The sequence below is a fragment of the Lethenteron reissneri genome, chromosome 40 (genome assembly GCF_015708825.2).
Source record: "Lethenteron reissneri isolate LAM-NWPU_2019-01 chromosome 40, ASM1570882v1, whole genome shotgun sequence".
NCBI lineage: Eukaryota > Metazoa > Chordata > Hyperoartia > Petromyzontiformes > Petromyzontidae > Lethenteron > Lethenteron reissneri.
This window is the reverse complement of record NC_083818.1, coordinates 1,801,781-1,828,102: the sequence shown is the minus strand read 5'-3', so window position 1 is coordinate 1,828,102 and position 26,322 is coordinate 1,801,781. Positions and strand designations below refer to the sequence as shown.

Here is a 26,322-nt window from a genome sequence, read left to right as displayed (position 1 = left end):
GGTGGGGAGCGAGTTGAGAGGGTGGGGAATGAGTTGAGAGGGTGGGGAACGAGTTGAGAGGGTGGGGAACGAGTTGAGAGGGTGGGGAACGAGTTGAGAGGGTGGGGAACGAGTTGAGAGGGTGGGGAACGAGTTGAGAGGGTGGGGAATGAGTTGAGAGGGTGGGGAATGAGTTGAGAGGGTGGGGAACGAGTTGAGAGGGTGGGGAATGAGTTGAGAGGGTGGGGAACGAGTTGAGAGGGTGGGGAATGAGTTGAGAGGGTGGGGAACGAGTTGAGAGGGTGGGGAACGAGTTGAGAGGGTGGGGAATGAGTTGAGAGAGTGGGGAATGAGTTGAGAGGGTGGGGAATGAGTTGAGAGGGTGGGGAATGGAGAGAAGAGAGGTGGGGAATGAGTTGAGAGGGTGGGGAACGAGTTGAGAGGGTGGGGAACGAGTTGAGAGGGTGGGGAATGAGTTGAGAGAGTGGGGAATGAGTTGAGAGGGTGGGGAATGAGTTGAGAGGGTGGGGAATGGAGAGAAGAGAGGTGGGGAATGAGTTGAGAGGGTGGGGAATGGAGAGAAGAGAGGTGGGGAATGAGTTGAGAGGGTGGGGAACGAGTTGAGAGGGTGGGGAACGAGTTGAGAGGGTGGGGAACGAGTTGAGAGGGTGGGGAACGAGTTGAGAGGGTGGGGAATGAGTTGAGAGGGTGGGGAATGAGTTGAGAGGGTGGGGAACGAGTTGAGAGGGTGGGGAACGAGTTGAGAGGGTGGGGAATGAGTTGAGAGAGTGGGGAATGAGTTGAGAGGGTGGGGAATGAGTTGAGAGGGTGGGGAATGGAGAGAAGAGAGGTGGGGAATGAGTTGAGAGGGTGGGGAACGAGTTGAGAGGGTGGGGAACGAGTTGAGAGGGTGGGGAACGAGTTGAGAGGGTGGGGAACGAGTTGAGAGGGTGGGGAATGAGTTGAGAGGGTGGGGAATGAGTTGAGAGGGTGGGGAATGAGTTGAGAGGGTGGGGAACGAGTTGAGAGGGTGGGGAACGAGTTGAGAGGGTGGGGAATGAGTTGAGAGAGTGGGGAATGAGTTGAGAGGGTGGGGAATGAGTTGAGAGGGTGGGGAATGGAGAGAAGAGAGGTGGGGAATGAGTTGAGAGGGTGGGGAACGAGTTGAGAGGGTGGGGAACGAGTTGAGAGGGTGGGGAACGAGTTGAGAGGGTGGGGAATGAGTTGAGAGGGTGGGGAACGAGTTGAGAGGGTGGGGAACGAGTTGAGAGGGTGGGGAATGAGTTGAGAGGGTGGGGAATGGAGAGAAGAGAGGTGGGGAATGAGTTGAGAGGGTGGGGAACGAGTTGAGAAGGTGGGAATGAGTTGAGAGGGTGGGGAATGAGTTGAGAGGGTGGGGAACGAGTTGAAAGGGTGGGGAATGAGTTGAGAGGGTGGGGAATGGAGAGAAGAGAGGTGGGGAATGAGTTGAGAGGGTGGGGAACGAGTTGAGAGGGTGGGGAATGAGTTGAGAGGGTGGGGAATGAGTTGAGAGGGTGGGAATGAGTTGAGAGGGTGGGGAACGAGTTGAGAGGGTGGGGAACGAGTTGAGAGGGTGGGGAATGAGTTGAGAGAGTGGGGAATGAGTGAGAGGGTGGGGAATGAATTGAGAGGGTGGGGAACGAGTTGAGAGGGTGGGGAACGAGTTGAGAGGGTGGGGAACGAGTTGAGAGGGTGGGGAACGAGTTGAGAGGGTGGGGAATGAGTTGAGAGAGTGGGGAATGAGTTGAGAGGGTGGGGAATGAGTTGAGAGGGTGGGAATGGAGAGAAGAGAGGTGGGGAATGAGTTGAGAGGGTGGGGAACGAGTTGAGAGGGTGGGGAACGAGTTGAGAGGGTGGGGAACGAGTTGAGAGGGTGGGGAATGAGTTGAGAGGGTGGGGAACGAGTTGAGAGGGTGGGGAATGAGTTGAGAGGGTGGGGAACGAGTTGAGAGGGTGGGGAACGAGTTGAGAGGGTGGGGAATGAGTTGAGAGAGTGGGGAATGAGTTGAGAGGGTGGGGAATGAGTTGAGAGGGTGGGGAATGAGTTGAGAGGGTGGGGAATGAGTTGAGAGGGTGGGGAACGAGTTGAGAGGGTGGGGAACGAGTTGAGAGGGTGGGGAATGAGTTGAGAGAGTGGGGAATGAGTTGAGAGGGTGGGGAATGAGTCGAGAGGGTGGGGAATGGAGAGAAGAGAGGTGGGGAATGAGTTGAGAGGGTGGGGAACGAGTTGAGAGGGTGGGGGAACGAGTTGAGAGGGTGGGGAACGAGTTGAGAGGGTGGGGAATGAGTTGAGAGGGTGGGGAACGAGTTGAGAGGGTGGGGAACGAGTTGAGAGGGTGGGGAATGAGTTGAGAGGGTGGGGAATGGAGAGAAGAGAGGTGGGGAATGAGTTGAGAGGGTGGGGAACGAGTTGAGAGGGTGGGGAATGAGTTGAGAGGGTGGGGAATGAGTTGAGAGGGTGGGGAACGAGTTGAGAGGGTGGGGAATGAGTTGAGAGGGTGGGGAATGGAGAGAAGAGAGGTGGGGAATGAGTTGAGAGGGTGGGGAACGAGTTGAGAGGGTGGGGAATGAGTTGAGAGGGTGGGGAATGAGTTGAGAGGGTGGGAATGAGTTGAGAGGGTGGGGAACGAGTTGAGAGGGTGGGGAACGAGTTGAGAGGGTGGGGAATGAGTTGAGAGAGTGGGGAATGAGTTGAGAGGGTGGGGAATGAATTGAGAGGGTGGGGAACGAGTTGAGAGGGTGGGGAACGAGTTGAGAGGGTGGGGAACGAGTTGAGAGGGTGGGGAACGAGTTGAGAGGGTGGGGAATGAGTTGAGAGAGTGGGGAATGAGTTGAGAGGGTGGGGAATGAGTTGAGAGGGTGGGGAATGGAGAGAAGAGAGGTGGGGAATGAGTTGAGAGGGTGGGGAACGAGTTGAGAGGGTGGGGAACGAGTTGAGAGGGTGGGGAACGAGTTGAGAGGGTGGGGAATGGGTTGAGAGGGTGGGGAACGAGTTGAGAGGGTGGGGAATGAGTTGAGAGGGTGGGGAACGAGTTGAGAGGGTGGGGAACGAGTTGAGAGGGTGGGGAATGAGTTGAGAGAGTGGGGAATGAGTTGAGAGGGTGGGGAATGAGTTGAGAGGGTGGGGAATGAGTTGAGAGGGTGGGGAATGAGTTGAGAGGGTGGGGAACGAGTTGAGAGGGTGGGGAACGAGTTGAGAGGGTGGGGAATGAGTTGAGAGAGTGGGGAATGAGTTGAGAGGGTGGGGAATGAGTTGAGAGGGTGGGGAATGGAGAGAAGAGAGGTGGGGAATGAGTTGAGAGGGTGGGGAACGAGTTGAGAGGGTGGGGAACGAGTTTAGAGGGTGGGGAACGAGTGAGAGGGTGGGGAATGAGTTGAGAGGGTGGGGAACGAGTTGAGAGGGTGGGGAATGAGTTGAGAGGGTGGGGAACGAGTTGAGAGGGTGGGGAACGAGTTGAGAGGGTGGGGAATGAGTTGAGAGGGTGGGGAATGAGTTGAGAGGGTGGGGAACGAGTTGAGAGGGTGGGGAACGAGTTGAGAGGGTGGGGAATGAGTTGAGAGAGTGGGGAATGAGTTGAGAGGGTGGGGAATGAGTTGAGAGGGTGGGGAATGGAGAGAAGAGAGGTGGGGAATGAGTTGAGAGGGTGGGGAACGAGTTGAGAGGGTGGGGAACGAGTTGAGAGGGTGGGGAACGAGTTGAGAGGGTGGGGAATGAGTTGAGAGGGTGGGGAATGAGTTGAGAGGGTGGGGAATGAGTTGAGAGGGTGGGGAACGAGTTGAGAGGGTGGGGAACGAGTTGAGAGGGTGGGGAATGAGTTGAGAGGGTGGGGAATGAGTTGAGAGGGTGGGGAATGAGTTGAGAGGGTGGGGAACGAGTTGAGAGGGTGGGGAATGAGTTGAGAGGGTGGGGAATGAGTTGAGAGGGTGGGGAACGAGTTGAGAGGGTGGGGAATGAGTTGAGAGGGTGGGGAACAAGTTGAGAGGGTGGGGAATGAGTTGAGAGGGTGGGGAATGAGTTGAGAGGGTGGGGAATGAGTTGAGAGGGTAGGGAATGAGTTGAGAGGGTGGGGAATGAGTTGAGAGGGTGGGGAACGAGTTGAGAGGGTGGGGAACGAGTTGAGAGGGTGGGGAATGAGTTGAGAGGGTGGGGAATGAGTTGAGAGGGTGGGGAACGAGTTGAGAGGGTGGGGAACGAGTTGAGAGGGTAGGGAATGAGTTGAGAGGGTGGGGAGTGAGTTGAGAGGGTGGGGAGCGGTGTTCAGGGTCTCGGGAGTAATCGAGAGTGGAGAAGACGGAGCGCTTGGAGGCTTTATAGATCACAGAGAAGGGGGGAGGAGCTGGGGGTTGTGGGTTTTTTCATCTTCGGCGGAAATTCCAGGGCACGTGGCCACGCGGCAGCTGTTTAGCAGCGTGGGGTGCCCTGCAGCACTCACACACAGCGGGGTGAGGGTTATAGGGTGAGTGGTAGGGGTATAGGGTGAGTGTTGGGGTTATAGGGTGAGCATTAGGGGTATAGGGTGAGTGGTAGGGGTATAGGGTGAGTGTTGGGGTTATAGGGTGAGCATTAGGGGTATAGGGTGAGTGGTAGGGGTATAGGGTGATCATTAGGGGTATAGGGTGGGTGGTATGGGCATATGAGCATTAGGGTATAGGGTAAGTGTTAGGGATATAGGGTGAGTGGTAGGGTTTTTGGGTGAGCATTGGGGGTATAGGGTGAGTGTTAGGGGTATAGGGTGAGCATTAGGGGTATAGGGTGAGTGTTAGGGGTATAGGGTGAGTGGTAGGGTTTTTGGGTTAGCATTAGGGATATAGAGTGAGTGGTAGGGTTATAGGGTGAGCATTAGGGGTATAGGGTGAGTGTTAGGGGTATATGGTGAGTGGTAGGGGTATCGGGTGAGTTGTAGGGTTATAGGGTGAGTGTTAGGGTTATAGGGTGAGTGGTAGGGGTATAGGCTGAGTTGTAGGGTTATAGGATGAGTGGTAGGGTTATAGGGTGAGCATTAGGGGTATAGGGTGAGCGGTAGGGTTATAGGGTGAGTGGTCGGGTTATAGGGTGAGTGGTAGGGGTATAGGGTGAGTGTTAAGGGTATAGGGTGTGTGGTAGGGGTATAGGGTGAGCATTAGGGGTATAGGGTGAGTGGTAGGGTTATAGGGTGAGTGGTAGGGTTATAGGGTGAGTGGTAGGGGTATAGGGTGAGTGGTAGGCATATATGGTGAGTGTTAGGGGTATAGGGTGAGTGGTAGGGGTATAGGGTGAGTGGTAGAGTTATAGGGTGAGTGGTAGGGGTATAGGGTGAGTGGTAGGCATATAGGGTGAGCGTTAGGGGTATAGGGTGAGTTTTAGGGGCATATAGGGTGAGTGACAAGCCAGTTTATAGAGTACTAGCTTGCTTTCCCATCCTCGGACGGAAGCTGTCATATTTACGAAAACATTTAGCAGAGTATCATTGTATCTTGGGTAAATTTAATGGCAGTTAATCTGCCACAAAACGAAGTCCTAAAACACTTCACTGCTGTTCACTGTAGCACTGTATTGATGGCAGTGATTCTTGCACAAAACAAAGTCATAAACACTTTACTTCATGTCACTGTAGCACTGTATATAAACTGACCTTCAATTTGTTAAAATTCACTGCTCTGATATTTTATTCTCTTCTGCTTTTGGTCGCTGGGGTTGAAATAAATTGGAATTCGATACAATATCTGGAAAATCACCGAGAAATGTCTATTTTAACATAATGTAGAAGGATAAATTAGACTTACCTTTTATCTCAAGTGCTGACGAAATAAATAAAGACACCAAATCCACTTTGTTGCTGCGTAGAATTATTTATTAGATTCACTTTCAATAAAAAAACCTCAAACTTAAAGCGAATTTGCGTGACGTCACTCCACAGCCCCCCTCATTAATAATCATGAGCATGTGACGTCACTCCACATGGAGCACCCTCCCCCCCTCATGAATAATAATGAGCAGGTGACGTCCTCCCAATGGACACCCCCTCCTATTAATAATCATTAGTGGGTGACGTCACTCCACATGGGGGGGGGGGCATGCGCCTCCTCCCCCCTCCTCGGCGTCAACTCACAACCCTCACTACAAAGGCAGAACCCTCACGTCACGTGATCTCCGTAGCGCTGTTGAGACATTGAAGTAAAAAGGAGGTCGTGATGAACAAGGGATTATAACCTTAACATGAAATAAGTCTGTCACCGCGGCCGTACAAATTGCACACGAATTGATGCAATGAATATATCACGTCGCGGTCTGCTCTTCGCTTGCAAGTTTCAGATTTACTGCAATACACCCGTCTTTGGACGGGTAAAAGGCGAGTTCAAAAATAGTTATTAAAAATGAACGTTTGGTAGTTCACGAGAATCGGTGCTATCAAACTTGACTGCTGATGTCGAAACCAATCCAGAATTTGCTTGTGTGGAACCAATACTGAAATTATGCACTTCTAGAGGAGCTGACAGGATGTGTAAATAAACACCGGTTTTAACTTAAAAGGACAGATATATTTGATGTGCCATGAAGAAGGGACTTCGCCTGAAACGTCAACTGTTATATACGTTTCATTCTAAGGCCACACACACGTGCACTGCAATTTCCGATTGCGTTGAGTTCTGTTAATTGTGCCTAAGGGGCCGTCCATAAATGACGTCGCGCACCTGGGGGGGGGGGGGGGATCAAACACTTGTGACGATGTGTGACGAGGGGGGGGGGTTGAGAAATGTGACGTCACATTCAAATGCGCAACTTTAAATAAATATAGACAACACGTTCTACTTAATTAAATGGACTTTTTAATACATGTTTTATCCTACAACATCAGAGTGCAGCGCCACATTAAATACGCACTACGATGACAATAGTTTAAAGCGATTTGAAGCATGTTTTATTTGGGGGGGGGGGGGCAGAGCTTTGTGACGTCATATTTGAGGGGGGGTTGACTTTTTGTGACGCCGTATGACTGGGTGAGGGGGTCAAAAATTGTCCAAAATCGCGTGACGTCATTTATGGACAGCCCCTATGTCGTACGTGTGCTGAACTTCTTTCGCACCGTACGTAGCCACCAACCGTGCTAATCGGAGGTTGCGAGGAGGAGGGAAGTACAGTACAACAAACTTAACAAAGAGCCCCCGTATAGCCTGTAACAGACTGTTGGTGCAATACTCTTAGGTTTTTTCGGTAAAGTCACGTAGGTAAAAAATAAAGAATAAAAGATAAATAATAAAAAAATAGAAATAAAATAGTAAATCACGACGTTTCGGAGGCAACACAAGCTTCCGTCTTCAGGTGGAACCGTCACAGCACGATTGCTGCTGTATCAAGTGAGAGAAATCCCAAGAGACCCCACCTTGTATATCTACTGGTTGTTGGGGCAAGTGCTGTTAGCGAGTAGCACCTATGAAGGCCGGCACGGCACACGAGGGGGTGGGTGGGTCAGAACCACGCCCGGCCGCCTTTGTCTCTCCGGTGGCGATGTTTTTCCACACCGCACCAGGTACTCGTTTGAGGTTGAGTCGACCTAGGGGAGGCCCAGGACCGGTTCAGACAATCGCCACGGGCGTTGGTGGCCGTGAGTGGGAATCGAACTCGGGTGGCCGGGTTCGTGAGCGCAGCGTAGCGCTAACCGCTGCACCACCACTCCCTCCCTACAACACGCGCAACACACACAAAGAATAACCCCGAACCGCTGTAGAAAATCAAAGCGTGCATTCAACCACGAGCCACCACCACCCCACGTTATTTAATAGCCAGTGCGCTCTACCAAATCTCAGCGCCAGACTCAAGAGGGCCCAACCTCTGTAGCCCCCTAACCATGCTAACAAAACCAATCGCTGCAGAAGCAATGCCCAGTCTGCATAGTCTAACCCCTTGCCCGGCCACAAACCCTCTAATTAATTATCTGGTGGCGCTGCTGTTGCTGCGTTGGCAGTGGTGTGTGTGTGGGGCCTTTCACACATGAGAAATAAATAGTAGGCGACGTTTCGGGAAACGGCCCTTTTTCATAGCACGTAGACCGAGATGGAGTGAATATTAACGGTCGGTAAACTGACCCACAATTGGCACCATTGATCCTTATACCCTTGATCCTAATTGGCACATGAATAGGTAAGCTATTGAGTAACATACAAATCCTTCAATACTGCTACTAACTTTAATTTTAAAAATAGTATTCCTACATACGTTCCTTCGTATTCAAAGTTACATTATAAATGAAAATGCTAGCAATTCTAAGCATTTCATAAAAAGCCCAATGAGCATCCTGTCGAATACCTGGGCAGTGTGCTTATGACCAGCTCTAACCCCAAAAGAAACCTGTATTATGGATATTGGTCGCGAAAGCCTACGTGTTAAACTGACTCCAGTTTGACAGCAGAGGTCTCACTCGGAATCAGTGGAGCGGCATTATCTTTACATTGGATGTGTAACACTGCTGTGTGGAAGCTACCTGGTCTGTCACTCCACACGAAGCTTCGGGTTTTCTCGCTTACGGTCACATGCCCTCCCTTCTCGACGCTTTGTGAAACGTGGAACCCCCGCAAATGGAACATCTGCGCCGGTTAGAAGCATTGAGGCTGGCCTGCCTACGATCTGTGCTGGGTTTATCCAGGACGGATTGTGTGAAGAGCTCACAAATCCTTGAAAGATCTGGACAAAGTCCCATTGATGAGCTCCTCCAGCAGGCGAGGCTGTGTGGGGGCCGCCTCCCCGCTCCCTGCGAGGGACGGGGAGCGACGTCCACCCCCTCCACTCGCCCCTCCTCCTCGTTGGCTGCCTCTCGCCGGGCCCCCGCCAATCGGGTGATCGCCCCCCCCCCCCCGCGCCAGCGCCCTGAGGGACATCGCTACTCGGCTGGCTCACCACCGCCCGGGGTTATCCCCCACACGCTCCCCACGTACATCACCACCACTAAAACGAACGCGGTGGCGTGCACGCGCGCGCCCCTGCAGGCGCGTGTTTTACACAAATGCCGGCGCTAATCAAAAGAAACGGCGGCAGTATGCATATGCGCGCGCCCCTTCGGGTGGCTAAGCCCTAATCTGCTAGCACACAAAGGCTAATACTAAAGGGCTGTATGAATACACGCGCACGCCTAGCCGTTAATGCTCTTGCCGTTGTGTAAACACGCTGAGTAAACGCCGGCGAGCGGGTTTATCGCACCCCGCCCTATTTACTCACGCGGCACACTGCAGGCGCGAGTTTTGCACACATGCGCGTAAACACGCGCTAGCGTCGGCGACCGTGTACGTTTTAATACACGCGCGCCCCACACACACAGCTCTATGCTCGCTCTCTCGCGCACACCATCTCCCCGCGCAGTCGCGCCACACACAAATCGCAGACACCACGTCGAGGTTCTACCCATACACACAGAAATCACACTGCACCGATAGTCTGAACTAAAGTTTATTAACGGCGCAAATACACACTACCTGGAGGTAGAATATTTCGCGAGGAGAGCCTAGCCTAACTCTGCCTATGAACCCAGTCACACAAACGTCCAACCACGTACCTCGAATCTAGACTCGTCCCACAGACGCTGAGAGAGTCGGAGGGAGGAGGACGAGAGAAAACTTCATAGCAGCACTCGCTGGCATCACACGGATGCTGCGAGCGGCTCGAGGAGGCAGGACGGCAGGGAGTGGGTCTTGACGGCCCAGAGGTTGCAGACATCTGATCTAAAATCGTCTGGGGCCCCCCTTTCTATTCTCTAAACTTCAAAGGCCCAGGGTGACGTCATACCGCACAGCCAGTCGTGCGCTTACCTGCGCCCTCGCACTCTTGTTCCCACTATCTGCCAGTGACGTACGGTGAGGTCAATGGCTGGGGAAGCACTGGCTAGTGTCAGAGCCAGATTCACACACTGAGGGGGGCGTGGCCTCACGGAGGGGGGCGTGTTCGACACATCCCCTTCAGTGAGGCAGATGTGATAGCTGCCTCCCCTGGTGCTTTTTCATTGCAGTTTCATGACGAAACCAGCGAGCCTAAATATCTTTATACACACACGTGAAATAAGTTACCTGGAGTATGGAAGGCACGGACATGAAATGAAGGGGTCTAGAAACATTACATTAGTGACATACTGAGATCGTAACAGGCACGCGCTTATTGCCCGCGCTCCATCCAGTTACTGAGGGGTTGCGCAATCAGAGGGGAGGCTGAGCTCGTCGCTGCCTCACCTCTCGTCTCTTCCTGCATTTGCAGCGGAGCTCCGCAAATTTGGCGATTTTGACTATAATAATGATTGGAATCGTACAGAAATGACATTTATAACACAGATCAGTGGAAAAATCTTAATTTTTTTTCTTTTTCGTAACAGCTATTTTCATTGGAGTATGACAGGTGAGGCTCTGCTTCCCCTGCCTCCCCTGACCACACGTCCCTGCTTTCTGCCATGGCCTAATCCCCTCACTTCAAAGGACTGGGATGGCTATTTGTCCCGCGCGACCAATTGTGCTGCTACCTATGGTTACCGCCCCCTTGTTACCGCGTCCTTCCTCGAGTGCCGTGGCGGCGGCCCCGGCCACCCATTGTCCCTCATTGTGCATTGTCTGGAAGGGCTCTTGCAATTTTGCTTGCTTAATATTCCGCCCTCCGTCCTCCCCCCAATGTTGAAACTCATTGCGGTTGGCCTAGGGAACCTTTTCTTTCTGCGCCCATACAATTGTAAGCCAATTTTAGGGGCATCGCAATGTAACCTGTCCTGCGAGGGTCGGCCAATCTCCTGGCATCGGGAAACCATGGGACTCTCCCTCTAGGGGCCCTTCGGATTAAAACCCGATGTGCCAGGCAACCCCCCCGCCAGGGTGCGCTGCGTGAGGGTGGCGTGTTTAGTGCAGGGGCCGGGAGGGAATTGCGGCGCTTGCGGAGTTGCTGCGCGGTCGTGACACCACAGCTACGTCGGCTGAGTCATGTAGCCACCGCATGCCCAGCCACCGCGTGCCCCAGCCACCACGTGCCCCAGCCACCACATGCCCAGACACCGCTTGCCCCAGCCACCGCTTGCCCCAGCCACCGCATGCCCAGCCACCGCATGCCCAGCCACCGCTTGCCCAGCCACCGCATGCCCAGCCACCACATGCCCAGACACCGCTTGCCCCAGCCACCACATGCCCAGCCACCGCATGCTCAGACACCGCTTGCCCAGCCACCACATGCCCAGACACTGCTTGCCCCAGCCACCGCATGCCCAGCCACCGCATGCCCAGCCACCGCATGCCCAGCCACCGCATGCCCACAGCCACCGCATGCCCAGCCACCGCATGCCCAGCCACCGCATGCCCAGCCACCGCATGCCCACAGCCACCGCATGCCCAGCCACCCCTTGCCCAGCCACCGCATGCCCAGCCACCGCATGCCCAGCCACCGCCTGCCCAGCCACCGCCTACCCAGCCACCGCATGCCCAGCCACCGCATGCCCAGACACCGCATGCCCAGACACCGCATGCCCCAGCCACCGCATGCCCGGCCACCGCATGCCCCAGCCACCGCATGCCCAGCCACCGCATACCCCAGTCACCGCATGCCCAGCCACCGCATGCCCCAGCCACCGCATGCCCAGCCACCGCATACCCCAGTCACCGCATGCCCAGCCACCGCATGCCCCAGCCACCGCATGCCCAGCCACCGCATACCCCAGTCACCGCATGCCCGGCCACCGCATGCCCGGCCACCGCATGCCCCAGCCACCGCATGCCCAGCCACCGCATACCCCAGTCACCGCATGCCCAGCCACCGCATGCCCCAGCCACCGCATGCCCAGCCACCGCATACCCCAGTCACCGCATGCCCGGCCACCGCATGCCCCAGCCACCGCATGCCCGGCCACCGCATGCCCCAGCCACCGCATGCCCCAGCCACCGCATGCCCCAGCCACCGCATGCCCCAGCCACCGCATGCCCGGCCACCGCATGCCCCAGCCACCGCATGCCCCAGCCACCGCATGCCCCAGCCACCGCATGCCCGGCCACCGCATGCCCCAGCCACCGCATGCCCCAGCCACCGCATACCCCAGTCACCGCATACCCCAGCCACCGCTTGCCCGGCCACCGCATGCCCCAGCCACCGCATGCCCCAGCCACCGCATGCCCGGCCACCGCATGCCCCAGCCACCGCATGCCCCAGCCACCGCATGCCCAAGCAGCTTCTGTTTGGCCAGATAGAGAGGGCTAAACGGGCACAACACGGGCTAGAGAAGAGATGGAGCCGATGCGGTACGGAAGGATGTGGAGCTGAGTGGACTTGCCGGTGACTGGTACCAAGGGTGTCAAGATCGGCCTCTGTAAAGGAGGAGGCTCGTGAAGGACGCTGCTACTGGGCAGTTGGAGGCAGTCGCCCTTCAGCAACGGAAGGCAGAGGAGCGACGCTCACAACAACAAGCGGAGCGCCGGGCAGCTAAAATACAGCGAGTTGGCACAACTGGTGCATCTACCGGTCATCTCAGTCAGCCGACTCATGGAACCTGCTGGGTCTGTCTCAAGACAGGGTTACACCTAATAAATGGAAATGATAAGGGGTTGACAGGATTGTATTCATATGTATTCACAAGCAACTCCGGAACGTATCCCTCGTGAATAACGGAGGAATTCTCTATAGGAAATGTAAGCAAATCACTACAAATAAACTAACAAAATTTTTACTTGTAACCAGATAAAGCCCACTGAGCTATTGGTTATTTTTCAGAAGCGACCTGGCCACACAAATTGTAGCTCAACGAAGTGGCAAAGTGCACCTAGCCTGGCACAGGCGCCGTGCGTGGTGACGTCTCAGTCACTCAGCGGCGAATGGCGGCTGTCGGTATAGGCATCCTAACCGCTGTAGAGAATGTAAACGGTCCAGATGCTACGCACTCCGGGTCTCGGCCAATCCGCACTACCAAAACCAAACGGTGAATAATAATCCGCGCCCATTTCTTACTTCGCCTAACTGCTCTACGAATTCTAAACACTCCGCAAGCCCCCCCCCCTCCACCCATCCCCCCCGATGCCAATCCGCTCTACGAAATCTAAACACTCCGCAAACCCCTCCCCCACCCATCCCCCCCGAAGCCAATCCGCTCTACGAATTCTAAACACTCCGCAAGCCCCTCCCCCACACCCCAAGCCAATCCGCTCTATGAAATCCAACAGCGCTCGGGTTCCGTCCACCATTTTGTCTTCTGCTCAGGAACAAATCCCCACGCGGCCGCTCCTCACCACCAGCACCACCAGCAGCACTACCAGCACCACCACCGTGTCGAGCGGCCACTTCGAACACCGCCAACTTGGAGCAGAGCATCATGGCCGAGTACGTGCGCGTGGCGGACGACGAGAACGAGGAGCCCATGGAGATCCCGTCGGAGGAGGACGGCACGGTGCTGCTGTCGTCCCTCGCGGCGCAGTTTCCCGGCGCCTGCGGCCTCAAGTACCGCAACCCCGACACGCGCAGCCTGCGCGGGGTGCGCCTCCTCGAGGGGGTCCTGCACCCCCCCGAGGAGACCTGGGGCAGCCACATGTACATCGTGAGCTACCCGAAGGGTACGGGCGGTGAGTGAAATGGGAGGAGGAGGAGGAAGGCGTGGTGGTGGTTAGGCCTGCAGCCTCGGCCTAGTTGAATACGATTCGGGTTTAGTGACGATGTTGCTGCGTTGGGCAGTGGGGGTCATGAGGGGAGAGACAAAAAGCAGCAAAGATTACAACTCTGAACGTATTCCGTGTCGATAACGCTGGCCTTGGAAAGTATACGGTGTGCGACGTTTCCGGCCATTGAGCTTTAACAGGGCACATGGAGAGGCCTCGGAGTGCGCAGAGCAGAGGCTGCCCATGTGGCATTCCCCGAAACGTCGTTACTTGCTTTTGAGTTTTAAATGTCGAATGCGAGTCTTTTTTTATGGGGGTTAGTGTTTCGGGGGTTTTCATGAGGAGTATAGAGGGAGTGTTAAGCTGTATAGGGTGAGAATAGGGGGTGCATGGGGGTAGTGTGTTCGGTGTAGTGGGGTATTCATTGTTGGAGTAGGGATATTGAGATAAGGGTGAACATTTGTGAGTAGTGATAGAGGTATATGTGAAGTTCAGCTCTGATCCATACATGGAAGTGACTTTGCTTTCAGCATTAGCATTAGTCCTTCAACATCGCCATTGCGCCCATTGAGGTTGTTGGTGACGACGATGCTGACCTTTCCATCCTTATGCCTCCCACCCCCAACATATCCTCCCCCCGCCCCCACCCCCTCTTGTGTGCCCCCCTATCCACACACTCCCCCCCCCCCCTCGTATGCCCCCCTATCCACATATCCCCCCCGCCCCTCTTGCGTGCCCCCCTATCCACACACTCCCCCCCTCGTATGCCCCCCTATCCACATATCCCCCCCGCCCCTCTTGCGTGCCCCCCTATCCACATATCCCCCCCGCCCCTCTTGTGTGCCCCCCTATCCACACACTCCCCCCCCCCCCCCCCCTCGTATGCCCCCCTATCCACATATCCCCCCCGCCCCTCTTGCGTGCCCCCCTATCCACATCCCCCGCCAACTCAGACAACAAGCGCAAGATGGACGAGGCTGAGATGTCGAACGTGGCGAAGGTGAAGCGCTCGGTGCAGAAGACCTCTGACCTCATCGTGCTGGGCCTGCCCTGGAAGGCGTCGGAGCAAGACATCCGTGACTACTTCAGCACCTTCGGGGAAGTGCTCATGGCCCAGGTACCACCCCTCTACCCCCCGTGCAGTACACTTCTATATATATATAGGGTTGTTTTTTTCTGCATTTACCGGTGACCGGAAAAAAGAAAATATGGTTACTGGTTTAGCGCACCTGTAGAAATTTTTGCACATGACAAACATCGCGTCGTGAACCTTTAAAAGTGAGGAAAAACAGAATCGGAATATTTGATTTATTCCTGGAGAAATCCGATGGCCGATGACTCTCTTTTTCACGGATGTCCAACAGGGGCGAGTCAGAAAGTGGCAACAACAAGCGATTACTAAAGTTCAGGATTCCCTCATTAATCACGAATTTGCTGCCTGAGATAAAGTGATGATGCACAGCATCATATTTTAAGGCACGTTCATATATTAACTATTTAATAGTTGAATATTTTTATTTTATTTTCTTTGTTTATTGTTTCCATTTTATTGTGGTAAGATAATTTTCTTGTATTTAATAGCTTATTTATTTATTTAAGATGATTCCTTAAAAATTTCTAGGCCAATATCTTCAGAAAATTTGCTATTCACATACCTGTCAATCCATATGGGTTACCTGTATTATTGTACAGGGAAATTGAGTTTGCAGGTCCATACGGCCTACAGCCGTTTAAATACGGGCAAAACATTTTTGTCTGTGTAGAATGAACGTTGAGATTTTCAGGGGTACGGGGTGACCAATAAGGTTTGAATTGGTTAAAAATAAGGTAGGGCACTGATGAGGGGTTGACAGGTATGTATTCACAAGCAACTCCGGAACGTATCCCTCGTGAATAACAGGGGAATTCTTTATAGGAAAGGTAAGCAAATCACTACAAATAAGTAAACTAAAAATACACTTTTATTTTGACCAGATAAAGCCCACTGAGCTATTAGTTATTTTTCAGAAGCGACCTGGCTACACAAATTGTAGCTCAACGAAGTGGCATATGTGGAAGTGTATATCTGCCAAATAATCTCGACGCATGTTGATTCTAAATGTGGAGGGAAAACCCGGAGGATCCGGAGGAGAAAACAATCCACAGCTGCCGCAGCAGTTCTCACACAGGATTTGCACTTCACAGGTCACTGCTTCGATTCCATCTCCCCCCACGTGGCACTTGAAATGATAGTACAACATTTTTCCACTGGTGTCCGTTACTGATAACTGACTTTTGGAACCGGTGATCGATTCTGAAAGCGGTCACCATTTAACAATACTGCTACTGCTACCCCACACCAGTACAGCAAAATAGTCCTGGCACGGTGTAATTTACCACTGATCCAGCCATGTGCCTCTGGTAGAGAAAGCAACTCTCCTTCCACGCTTTTACCAACATTCACTAATCAGCATAGCGAAGTATGGTCAATTAACCCACACAGGTGTGGATAGACCTTAATCCAACAGTGGATTGAAAAAGAGACATACGTACCGATGGTAATTATGTATGTACAGTTTGAAAGGTTATTATAAGAGCTTGGAAAGACAGAATGGAAGGGAAGAAGCAAAAAGAGAATAGTTGTGACCTTGCAAGCGCATGGTGGTTGAACAAAGTATGGGTGAGGCCGTCCTCAACATGGGTGAAGGAATCAATGAGTGGAAGTTCTTATGGAAAGGCTTTTGCATTTGGTGTTGAAAAATCGGACTTATGTACGTTACTTATACAGGATGCTCTCGATTATCCACGGTAATGACGGGGAGGACGTCCGCAGATAATTAAAATTTGCGGATAATCCAAAAATATATCCATTTTCACGGATCTCTATGCCAAAAACCACTCAATGCGGATGATCAATGATAACACTTTCCTGCTCCCGCGCAGAAGACTTGGCCCACGAAGTGGATGACAACTGCAGAGCCACCCTAAATCAACGTCAGTCAAACTCCACCCACTGTTGGAAAGATATGCAACCACTGTACTGTTGAGCCAATCACGTGGATTGCGGATTAACCGGAGCACATTTTTGTTCGGTTTAAGCACGTGACTTGTAGTAAACATTTCCAAAAATAACAATGTTGTATAACTTTTTAGGTTATTCATTTGGTCTTCAGTGAAAATCCATGAGTTATTTATTTACGTCAATTTGTGTGTGCGCAGTTAATCTGCAAATCGGATTAACCGCATGCGGATAATGGAGTCCTGTACTTGTATTTAGTGACTTGCTTCCCATTTTTGCTATTTTGCACTCCTCACGTTTTGTTTTTGTCGTGTTGTAACTCCTGTTCCCGTGCCCCTACTGGACATCTGTGGCAAAGAGCTTCATAGCTCATCAAATTCCTCCGCCTGCAGTCTAAATAAAGACTGAGATTCTGAAATGTATCCGTCAGGATTGTCCTGCCATGTGTTCACAGTAGGGTGGTGATGTTGCTATATGTAATCCCAAATTAGTCCTTTTCAGGTAATTTTTTTTAGCATTGATGTTTTTTGTGGTGAATATAAGTTGCGCTGTGTTTTTTTGTTTTTTTAGCAACGGAGGAAACCCCGTGCAGAACAGGGGGAGAGAACGTAATCAATTTGCGACGCTCTGATGGTGTCGTTTCGCGTGCACGCACACGCCCATTGTTGGTGTGAAAAATCTTCACGCACGCCTTTGGTTTCTTTTGTTTGTGCGTCCATCCCTTTCCTCCGCGTAGGTTAAGCGCGACATCAAGACGGGCAACTCGAAGGGCTTCGGCTTCGTGCGCTTCAGGGACTACGAGACACAGCTCAAGGTGCTGGCTCAGCGGCACATGATCGACGGGCGCTGGTGCGACTGCAAGCTGCCCAACTCAAAGGTCAGTTGTTGCTTTTTATCTCCCTCTCCTGGTATGCAGGAGGTCGTGGGTTCTATCCTGACCCTGACTGACCCCTGTATATTTGGCGTTTGCATGTCTCTCTCCCCATGGTTGTGTGGGTTTTTCTCCGGGTCCTATGGTTTTTCCCTCCATTTCGAATCAACGTGCATGTAGATTCATCTTCTTGGTTCTTTCGGTAAAGTCACGTAGAAGGGAAGTAATAAAATAATAAAAATAAAACATAATAAAACAATTCTCATAATTTTTTATTATGTTTTATTTTTATTATTTTATTACTTCCCTTCTACGTGACTTTACCGAAAGAACCAAGAAGATGAATCCCTGCAGTCACGAAAGCTTTAAATCGAAAAATGCATGTAGATTATTTGTCTGCTATCAATTTCCACATGATAAGCCACTTCATTGAGCTATCATCTGTGGCAAAGTCGCTTCTGAAAAAGAGCTAATAGCTCGGTGGGCCTTTCCTGGTAAAATAAAAATATTAACTTCCGTTGCTCGTGCCCTCCTGACTGCAGGCCCATATACATACAGGTAAAAAAAAAATCCGGGCGCTCCAGAGGTCACCGCTTAAATTCGATCTTGCAACGCGACTGTTGAAACATTGGGGAATTTTTACAAATCCCCCCCCCCCTCCTCCTGTCTACCCTGCGGTATAAATGGGTACGATGCAACTGATGGGCAGGTGCCGAGCGGTGGGGAAAGTGTGGGTATTTCCGCACCTTCCATGATGTCTGGCCAGAATGCTGTCCAGAGGGTGGGCTCCAGGGCTCGCCTGAGTGGAGGCACTCCCACCTGCGGTGGTGCGAGCGAACAATTGCAGGGCTGCACATTTATTTTACTTTTTAATAACGACGTCAGCTGTTAAGGCGAGTAATGTTAGTGGGCAATCCACTGCTGAATGAAAGCTCGCCCCCCCCCCCCGCCACATTGTGTCGGTCATGAGGATTGTTTTACTGTACCTCACCATGCTGGTCGGTGAAGGGGGGGGGGGGGTGATGAAGAGAGAGGCCCAGAACCGCTTCAATTGTCACTCCCCACCGATGTTTTGACTTGGGCAGGAATCTAACTCTGGTTGTAGAGTTGGTCACAGTGCAGAGCAAGAACCAAAGGGTATTATTATTACTCCAGTAGAAGCTGGGCTAGCGTCCACTCGTGGCATAAGTTCGGCTTAGGACGATGCTTGCCGTAACGTCGAATAAATAAGGGAATTATGACAATGGGCGTTCAGAAATTTTGGAGAAATCTTACGAGTGGTCAGGAAACACTCGTAAGTCGTTTTTAATTGATCGTGATAACATTGCGAAATTGGTGATTAATTACAACAATATAATCGTTAATAACCACCTGCAGCCAGTATTACGATTCACAATTGTTTTTCGTGGCCAGGCCCCCGTAATGATACGAGACCAAATATGTGTTGTTAAGAACCCTCTACCACCCCACACAGCCAAACATTAAATTGTCACGTGTTGCCCGAGCGTATAAAGACGGGACAGTTATTGTTTCGGCTCGCTTACCTTTTAAGTCGAAGAACAATCCTCACAAACAAATTTAGCAGTTGGACAGTATCTAAATTGAGCTGAAACGATAATATTTGGTGCGCCACTAAACCCTTTGGCTCTTGTTGGGTGGTGGAGGGTTCTTAACGACACGGATTTGGGTCACATCATTACCCGGCCCAAATTCCAAAAGTCCATTGCGAATCCTTAACGTAAAGACACTAGGGCTCAGGCCACGGACCGCCCGCAGAGGGCGGGCACAGTGATGACTTCATGCCGGCCATGTTGCAGGAGTGATGTCATGCCGGCCATGTCGCACTTGGGGGTTGTCTTCCTGGCAGGTGAATGGCTGGTGCAGTTGGAGTGATGACATAAACCCTAGCAACGGCTCTTACGTGAGTGAGCGGTTCCGGTCTCACTGCAACACCCATTTGTGCATTGGCTTGCGGTCCGTTTTCTCTTCGGACGCATTTTGAGGAACATATTGCAGTCGTCGGCTGCTAGACGTATGGCAAGAACATAAGCATGTCTTCTGTACTTGGGGGAGAGGGGGGGGGCTGTGGATATAAGCACACTCCTTTGGTAGCCAGACCAAGCTACGCTTAAATCTGAAGTGTGCTTGTGTAATATGAGGATATATCCGGCTCACTGATGTATCACAACTCGTCATGGTGATTGGCTCTGCCGGTCCTGGTTTACAGCCAATGAGGGGAAGCCTGGGGGCGTGGCCCTGACGTGATGGAAAGGTGACCGCTATAAGGATTGGTTCTGCTGGCTTTGGCCACAGCCAATGGGGAGATGAGTCAGGGGCGTGGTCCCGGGAGCTGACGAGGGAGCCTGGAAGATTCCATGCAGGCTAACGAGGATTGGCTGAAACGTACCACGTGTCCCCGGGTATTAAATAGGGGTGGAGAAGAACAACACGGGGGCAGAACGGGAACGAACAGAGGAAGGGGGCCACGCGGGAGCGGGGCTCTGAGTTGCCACGTGGAAGTGCGTCTCTCTATCTGTCCCTCTCATGCTGCCTATCAGCAGCGTGAAGTAACTGTAACATAAGTTGAATAAAAGACGGATTCCAGAAGTCGTCTCAACGAGCTTTATTACACTTGTTTCAATATCAGAAGTTTGCCATCATCTTCCAACCCTAGCAGTGAAATGAGAATGTTGCTTATATTAGAACGGTGTCTATATCTCAGTTTCGACTGTACTATGAAATTCCCACGAACGTTTCTTGCTTTATCCACCGTGGTTATGATGGATGGGGGGTTGGGTTGTTAGGTTGCCGTGATGTGGCGGTACTCCGAGATCCACAATGACCTTGTATAACATGCTCGGCAAAATATTGTTACGTCTTGATGAGCATTGATTGTTTAATTTTTCTAAAATATAAAAAAAATGTTGACGTCTACGGAACAAAAAATTGCTATAATGAAAGTTCTGAATAAATAGCTATATGACCTGTTAAATGTGTCAGTTTAATGTGTTACGAATTGATTGGAATGGTGGTCATGCCATTACCATCCTTGTAGGTTTTTCAATTAATCTTCATTAACCAGGATCAATCCACTGCTGGATTCCTGTAATTAACTTTCTCCTCTGTAACTTGTGGTATTTTCCATTTCAAGCATTCGAGTTTGTACAGCTGCATTGTTATGGTAGGCGAATATCGTGATGGTCATCACATCGTGAAACTTGATATCCTATCGTGGAAAATCATATCGCAGCAACCCTGAGTTTATACAGCACGCATGACGACGCCATACCTGCGTGAACCACCAAGCTCACGTCGGATTGATCCACAGCAGCGGAAGGTTGCGGCAGCAGTCGACATGGGCGGTGGTGGTGGATGATGTTTTACCGTATCGCAGAAAATTATTCTGCGGTGACCCTAGTTGAGTCGTACCCTGACCAGACAATAACTCGTGTGGGTAACGCCCCCCTCCCTACTCTTGTCTCATGAGCAGCAAGTCGGCGACGCATTCCGTAGCCGTAAGATCTTCGTGGGCCGCTGCACTGAAGACATCACGGCCGACGACCTTCGCCAGTTCTTCAGCCAGTTCGGAGAGGTCACCGACGTCTTCATCCCCAAGCCCTTCCGCGCCTTCGCCTTCGTCACCTTCTCCGATGACCAGGTTCGCTCGCCCGTCCACTCGCTCGCCCGTCCACTCGCTCGCCCGTCCACTCGCTCGCCCGTCCACTCGCTCACCCGTCCACTCGCTCGCCCGTCCACTCGCTCGCCCGTCCACTCGCTCACCCGCTGTCTTGCTTGCTCCCTCGCTCGCTCACCCGGTCTGTCGCTTGCGTGCACCAGGGGTGGGGAACTTCATCCAAAACCGGGAGGCCGAATCGGATTTTTAAAACCTTTAGATAAGCAACTGCTCATCTTAACACACAGCTGGGTCGCTCATGTTACTTGCCAAAGGCCTTTACAGTGCCAGATGTGACTGACTTTGATACATTGTAAGTCCGTTGCTGTTGCCAGATTGAAATAATAGTATCTGATTCAAAGTCAAATGAACATTGAGGCAGTGCTCATTTCTGTTGAGCCCTGAGCCAGTGGTTGAAATACAACCTCTTTAGATGGGGGCGAGTCTATAGCGGAACCACTGTTGACACAAAAGTAATGCCCACTTCATGGACCCCAGGAGGATAATGGGCTAAGTCAACCCCCAGCCAGGATTTGAACTCGCAACCTTCCGATTGCGAGCCGCTCGCTCTACCGCTGAGCCGCATTGGCCTGTTTGCGATTTGGTGTGGTTAAAATTTCTCCATTGGAATTAACCTAGCAGTTACCTTTTTCTATCGCAAACCGTGGCTAGGACCCTCCTGAAATGTGTGAGACTTTCCTGGCTTAACGAGTGTAAGAATGGCGTTGATTAATATTCTTACGGTGGTGGAGAACTACCGTTTGCGGCCCATTTCGAAGTGGTGGGCCCTGCGCTGCCACGGGCCGTATGACCGCAAGTCCCCCACGCTTTGGCGTACAACCCTCGCTTGCCGTTCAACCGTTGCACACCAGGTCCTTGTACAGGCAAACCTCAACTACCCTCTCGTCAGCTGTTAATATTCTGCAATCCAGCACGTTGGAGGCAAAGATTTGCAGTCGAAACGTCATCACCGGGATGAGAACAGCAACTCGCTTGCACCCGAGAAGAACCCTGTTTAATCACGGGAGGCCAAAACTCGGATTAAAGCTCTCGCGAGCACGGCTGTGCCGGTCCAACGCTCCGACTCCATCACCGGCTGGTGAGAATGAAAGACGAGGTTTGCCTGTAATCCGCCGCTCCCTCTCGCTCCCGCCCAGATCGCCCAGGGCCTCTGCGGAGAGGACCTCATCATCAAGGGCACCAGCGTCCACATCTCCAGCGCCGAGCCTAAGTTCGGCTACGCACGCGGCGACAACTTCGGCGGCGGCGGCGGCGTCGGCGGCGGTCGCTACGGCTCGTACGGCGGCGGAGGCGGCGGTTTCGGGGGCCAGGGCGGGTACAACATGGGCGGCGGCGCCGGCGGTTACGGGGGCATGGGGGGCATGGGCGGCGGGGCCGGGGGCGGCTTCGGCGGGGGTGGGGGCGGGATGCCGGGCGCGGGCGCCGGCGGCGGCGCGGGCAACATGAACTTCGGCGCGTTCAACATCAACCCGGCTATGATGGCGGCCGCCCTGCAGAGTAGCTGGAACATGATGGGCATGCTCGCCAACCAGCAGGGCGGGACCAGCGGCGGCGGGGGCGGCGGCGGGGGCGGCGGTGCGGGGGGCGCCCCGGCCCTGACGGGCGGCGCGGCACAGCAGGGCGGCGGCGCGGGGGCGGCGCAGGCTCAGAGCGGCGGCGCCGGCAGTGTGCAGGCCGGGGCCGGTGGGGCGGCCGGGGCGGGGGCCGGCGGGGCCCAGGCGTCGGTTCCCATGGAGCAGGGGAAGGCGTATGGCGGCGGCAGCGGCGGCAGCGGGGGGGGCGCCGGAAATTCTGGGTACGGTACGGGCGGGCAGAGCGGCTCGTTTGGCTGGGGCTCCGGCGCGGCTGCCACCAACAACACGGGCAACAGTTTCGGCACCAGCTTCTCCAGCATGGACACCAGCAAGTCGAGCTGGTAGTGCTGGGGTTAGTGAGGGCGGGCGGGGGGTGGGTTTGTACGGGGGATTGGGGGGGGTTCTTTTTAGAGAGGTGTCTGTGTGACTAGGTGAGGAGTGAGGGTTTAGTGTTTTTCGTTTTAGGACGGGAGAGAGATGAGAGCTGTGGGGCTGGAGGATGAGCGAGTCTGTTGTTGTGCCCCAACCGAGATAGTTGGATGCAAGAATTTGGTGTGGTTGATTTTTGGACGAGTTTAAGTTCAGTTTTAATTCCTTGATTTTTTTTTAGATTTGGACGCTGTTGAAAAATATAACACATGGTAGCGTCTGTAAACTGCAGAAGAAAGTGAAGGTGGGGGGGTGGGGAGATAAAAAGTAACAGAACCTGCCTGGACACGGGATGTAAAACTGGCACCTAGCGCACGCATTCTTCACTCCTCAGCCAAGACGTGTCGTACACTAGACGCAATGCTCTTTCTGTCGTCGTGCTGCTGTCTTGTCGCTACAGAAGCGTTAGTCTGGCCCGTTGCAACGTGTCGCGTCGTCGCTACCGCTCGATAACGTCGCCCCGCGCGTTTTTGTGCGATTCGCATCGCTGCCGTGTACTTGTGACTAAAACCTTCTGAGAGTCTTTCACCAGGAGCCGGCTCCGGTAACCGAGCGAGACGGCCAGGGAGAGCCACACGGCAAACGCAAAACCAGAAGCTCGTTAGCCCATGGACCCCCGCGGCATCGCCACCACCAACCACCCAATCGGCCCACCCACTCGTTGCCAACAGCAAAATTCAGGGTGATGGCTCACGTGCCAAGTCGCCACCAGCACCACCAGCCACCAGTAGCAGCACCTCCAACAGCAGCCACCAGCACCAGCAAGCGCCACCAGCAAGCACCATCAGCAAGCACCACCAGCAGCACCAGCAGCAGCACCACCAGAGCGACCGGCCCCAAGGTAACGCTGCGGAGCGTGGTGGTGCCTGGTGTTCACGGCCTGAAGAGGAGGAGTCGTCTGTGTGTGAAGATGGCTGGTGGCTGGCTTGACTGGTGACTGGCTGAGTGGAGGGCTGGCGAGCGAGCGAGCACACTGGCTGGGTCTTTGTCTTGGATGATGAGTGACTCCGTTGGAAGCTGGTGGGAGGACACGCGCGTGACTGTTCTTTACGGTTTGACCGTTCGCTTGAACGAGTGGTGGTGGCGGCGGCGGGTGGCGGCTGGCTGATGGTGATTTGGGTGGGTGGTGGCTGGTGATGGTGCGGCGGGCGCCTGGTGGAGTTTGGCCGTTTGAATGAAGATTGCGTGGGACACCCCCCCCCTCCCGGTGTTTAGAGAAAGTCCTCGAGCGGACTTTGCAAATTGATCGGTTTTCCCCCTTCCGCTCGACAAAGTATCGGCAAAGTAAAAAAAACAGCAACAAAAAAGTCGCTGTGCGATCCAGCCACACAACTTGTTGCACCCCCAAGCGAAGTCGCTTTACTCTTGAAAATACACAAACGACAATTTACTCGGCTTTCCCAATCCCCCCCCCCCAACATTTACAAATAGGTGGCTCCACGTTTGCCCCGACCGTATTTTTTCTCTTGAAAACAAAATTGTCGCATTCGGGCCCTACTCCATCGACAAAACAAGTTGTCAATTCCACGTATAGATTTCTCCTTTTTTAAATTAAGTTTTATTTTATCATCAACCCCCCCACCCAACACCACAGTTTAAAACTGAATCGTGAGACTGAACAAAATGAAGTTCACATTTGTGATGCTGGGGTGCGGCTGGCGTTGGCTTCCAGCGGGGACAGTTGCAAGCGGGCCCTGGTGAATACATGGTTACTTACGTCTGATAGATTTGGTTTGTTTTCTATGAGCTGTTAACGAGCGTTGGGTCATGTGCTATGCTTGTGATGTGCCCTGGAATGTGGCGTGTGGTGATGGCGTGCTGATGTGAGTGATGTGGTGGTGTTGGCCTGTTGGTGTAGTGTTTGCGTGTGTGGTATTACTAGTGTCCTGTTTGCATGCGTGTGGTCATGTTGACATGCGTTTGTGAGGTGTTGGGGTGTCCGTGTTGTCTACTTGTGGGTGTCAGTGTGGTGTGTGGATGTCTGCTTGTGTGGGTGTCTGCTTGTGGTGTGCGGGTGTCGGTGCGTGTGGTGTGTTTGGTGCTGGCGTGTGATGGTATGCGTGTGTTCACGTTGGGATGGTGGTGTTGGTGTGTCCCAACTTGTGTGTTGGTATGATGGCGTGCGCATGGTGTGTCCGTGTGTGCTGTCAGCACGTCTGTTGATGTGTTTGTAGCATGCATGTGATAGTGCGTGTGTATTGTATGGCGTCTGGTGTTGGTAGTGTGAGTGCGGTGGTGGTCCCCTGTGCGCGGGCGAGCATGTGCAAGTCTCTGCGTGCGAGTCCGAGTGTGCGCGTGAGACATGAGCGTGCGAGTCTGAGCGTGCGAGTCTGAGCGTGCGAGTCTGAGCGTGCGAGTCTGAGCGTGCGAGTCTGAGCGTGCGAGTCTGAGCGTGCGAGTCTGAGCGTGCGAGTCTTGAGCGTGCGAGACATGAGCGTGCGAGTCTGAACGTGTCTGTGCGTGCGAGTCTGAGCGTGTCTGTGCGTGCGAGTCTGAGCGTGTCTGTGCGTGTCTGTGCGTGCGAGTGTTAACATTCCAGCGGGAGTCCTAGCTGCATCAGTGCGCCGTCAGTGTTGTCGGAACGAGCGCTCGTGGTTGGCAGCGCTTGCTCATGGCCGCACCGCCACACTTCCTGTCCCCTGACTGTCTGTGGCACGAGTTGTCCGTCATCTGCCTCCTTTTTTCAATAAACTCGTTGGTGTTACCGCAAAGGCTGTCTGGTGTCTTGGCATTTAACGTCATCCTCCATGATAAGCCACGTGCCCTCCAAATGGCGTCAAAGATTGGTGAGCGAATTAATTGCCATCACTTTGGAGGCCCCGGACGTTCGTCAACCTACATCGAGCGATGAAGATGGCAACCTTGATTTGAAGCTTTCGTGACTGCAGGAATCCATATTCTTTGGTTAAGTCACATAGGTATAAAATAAAATAACGACGTTTCGGGCACAACACAAGCGTCCGTCAGGTGGTAAAGCATGGTCTGCTGCTGAGGCAGACTGTTTTAAAAGGTTTGAAAGTGGTGTAGCCCAAAGGTCATAAAGAAGTGGCCGGGGCGAGTGATGTTAATGTGAGAAATTGGCATGTAACTGCAAGATTGGAGAGCGGCCTCCTTGACGAGGGCACTGAAGTGACTGTTAATGTGAGAGATTAGGATGTGACTAAGAGCGGCCTCCTCGACGACTGAG

The 26,322-nt window shown here is 53.1% G+C and overlaps 1 protein-coding gene across 4 annotated transcripts; it reads left to right on the top strand.

Annotated features, from left to right (window-relative positions):
• The first annotated feature begins 13,149 nt into the window (after nucleotides 1–13,149).
• On the top strand, nucleotides 13,150–25,846 carry LOC133352302 (TAR DNA-binding protein 43-like). Of its 4 annotated transcripts, none has more exons than XM_061567870.1 (6): nucleotides 13,150–13,527; nucleotides 14,523–14,686; nucleotides 17,304–17,444; nucleotides 19,306–19,359; nucleotides 20,929–21,096; nucleotides 22,269–25,846. In XM_061567870.1, exons 1-6 carry the CDS (start codon nucleotides 13,290–13,292, stop codon nucleotides 23,049–23,051), a joined length of 1,548 nt encoding a protein of 515 aa, XP_061423854.1. In that variant the 5' UTR covers nucleotides 13,150–13,289; the 3' UTR covers nucleotides 23,052–25,846. The 4 variants fall into 4 exon arrangements, with proteins under 4 accessions (XP_061423854.1, XP_061423853.1, XP_061423856.1 ...); XM_061567869.1 differs by having other exon boundaries at nucleotides 13,150–13,536; XM_061567872.1 differs by lacking the exon at nucleotides 19,306–19,359.
• The last annotated feature ends 476 nt before the right edge of the window (nucleotides 25,847–26,322 follow it).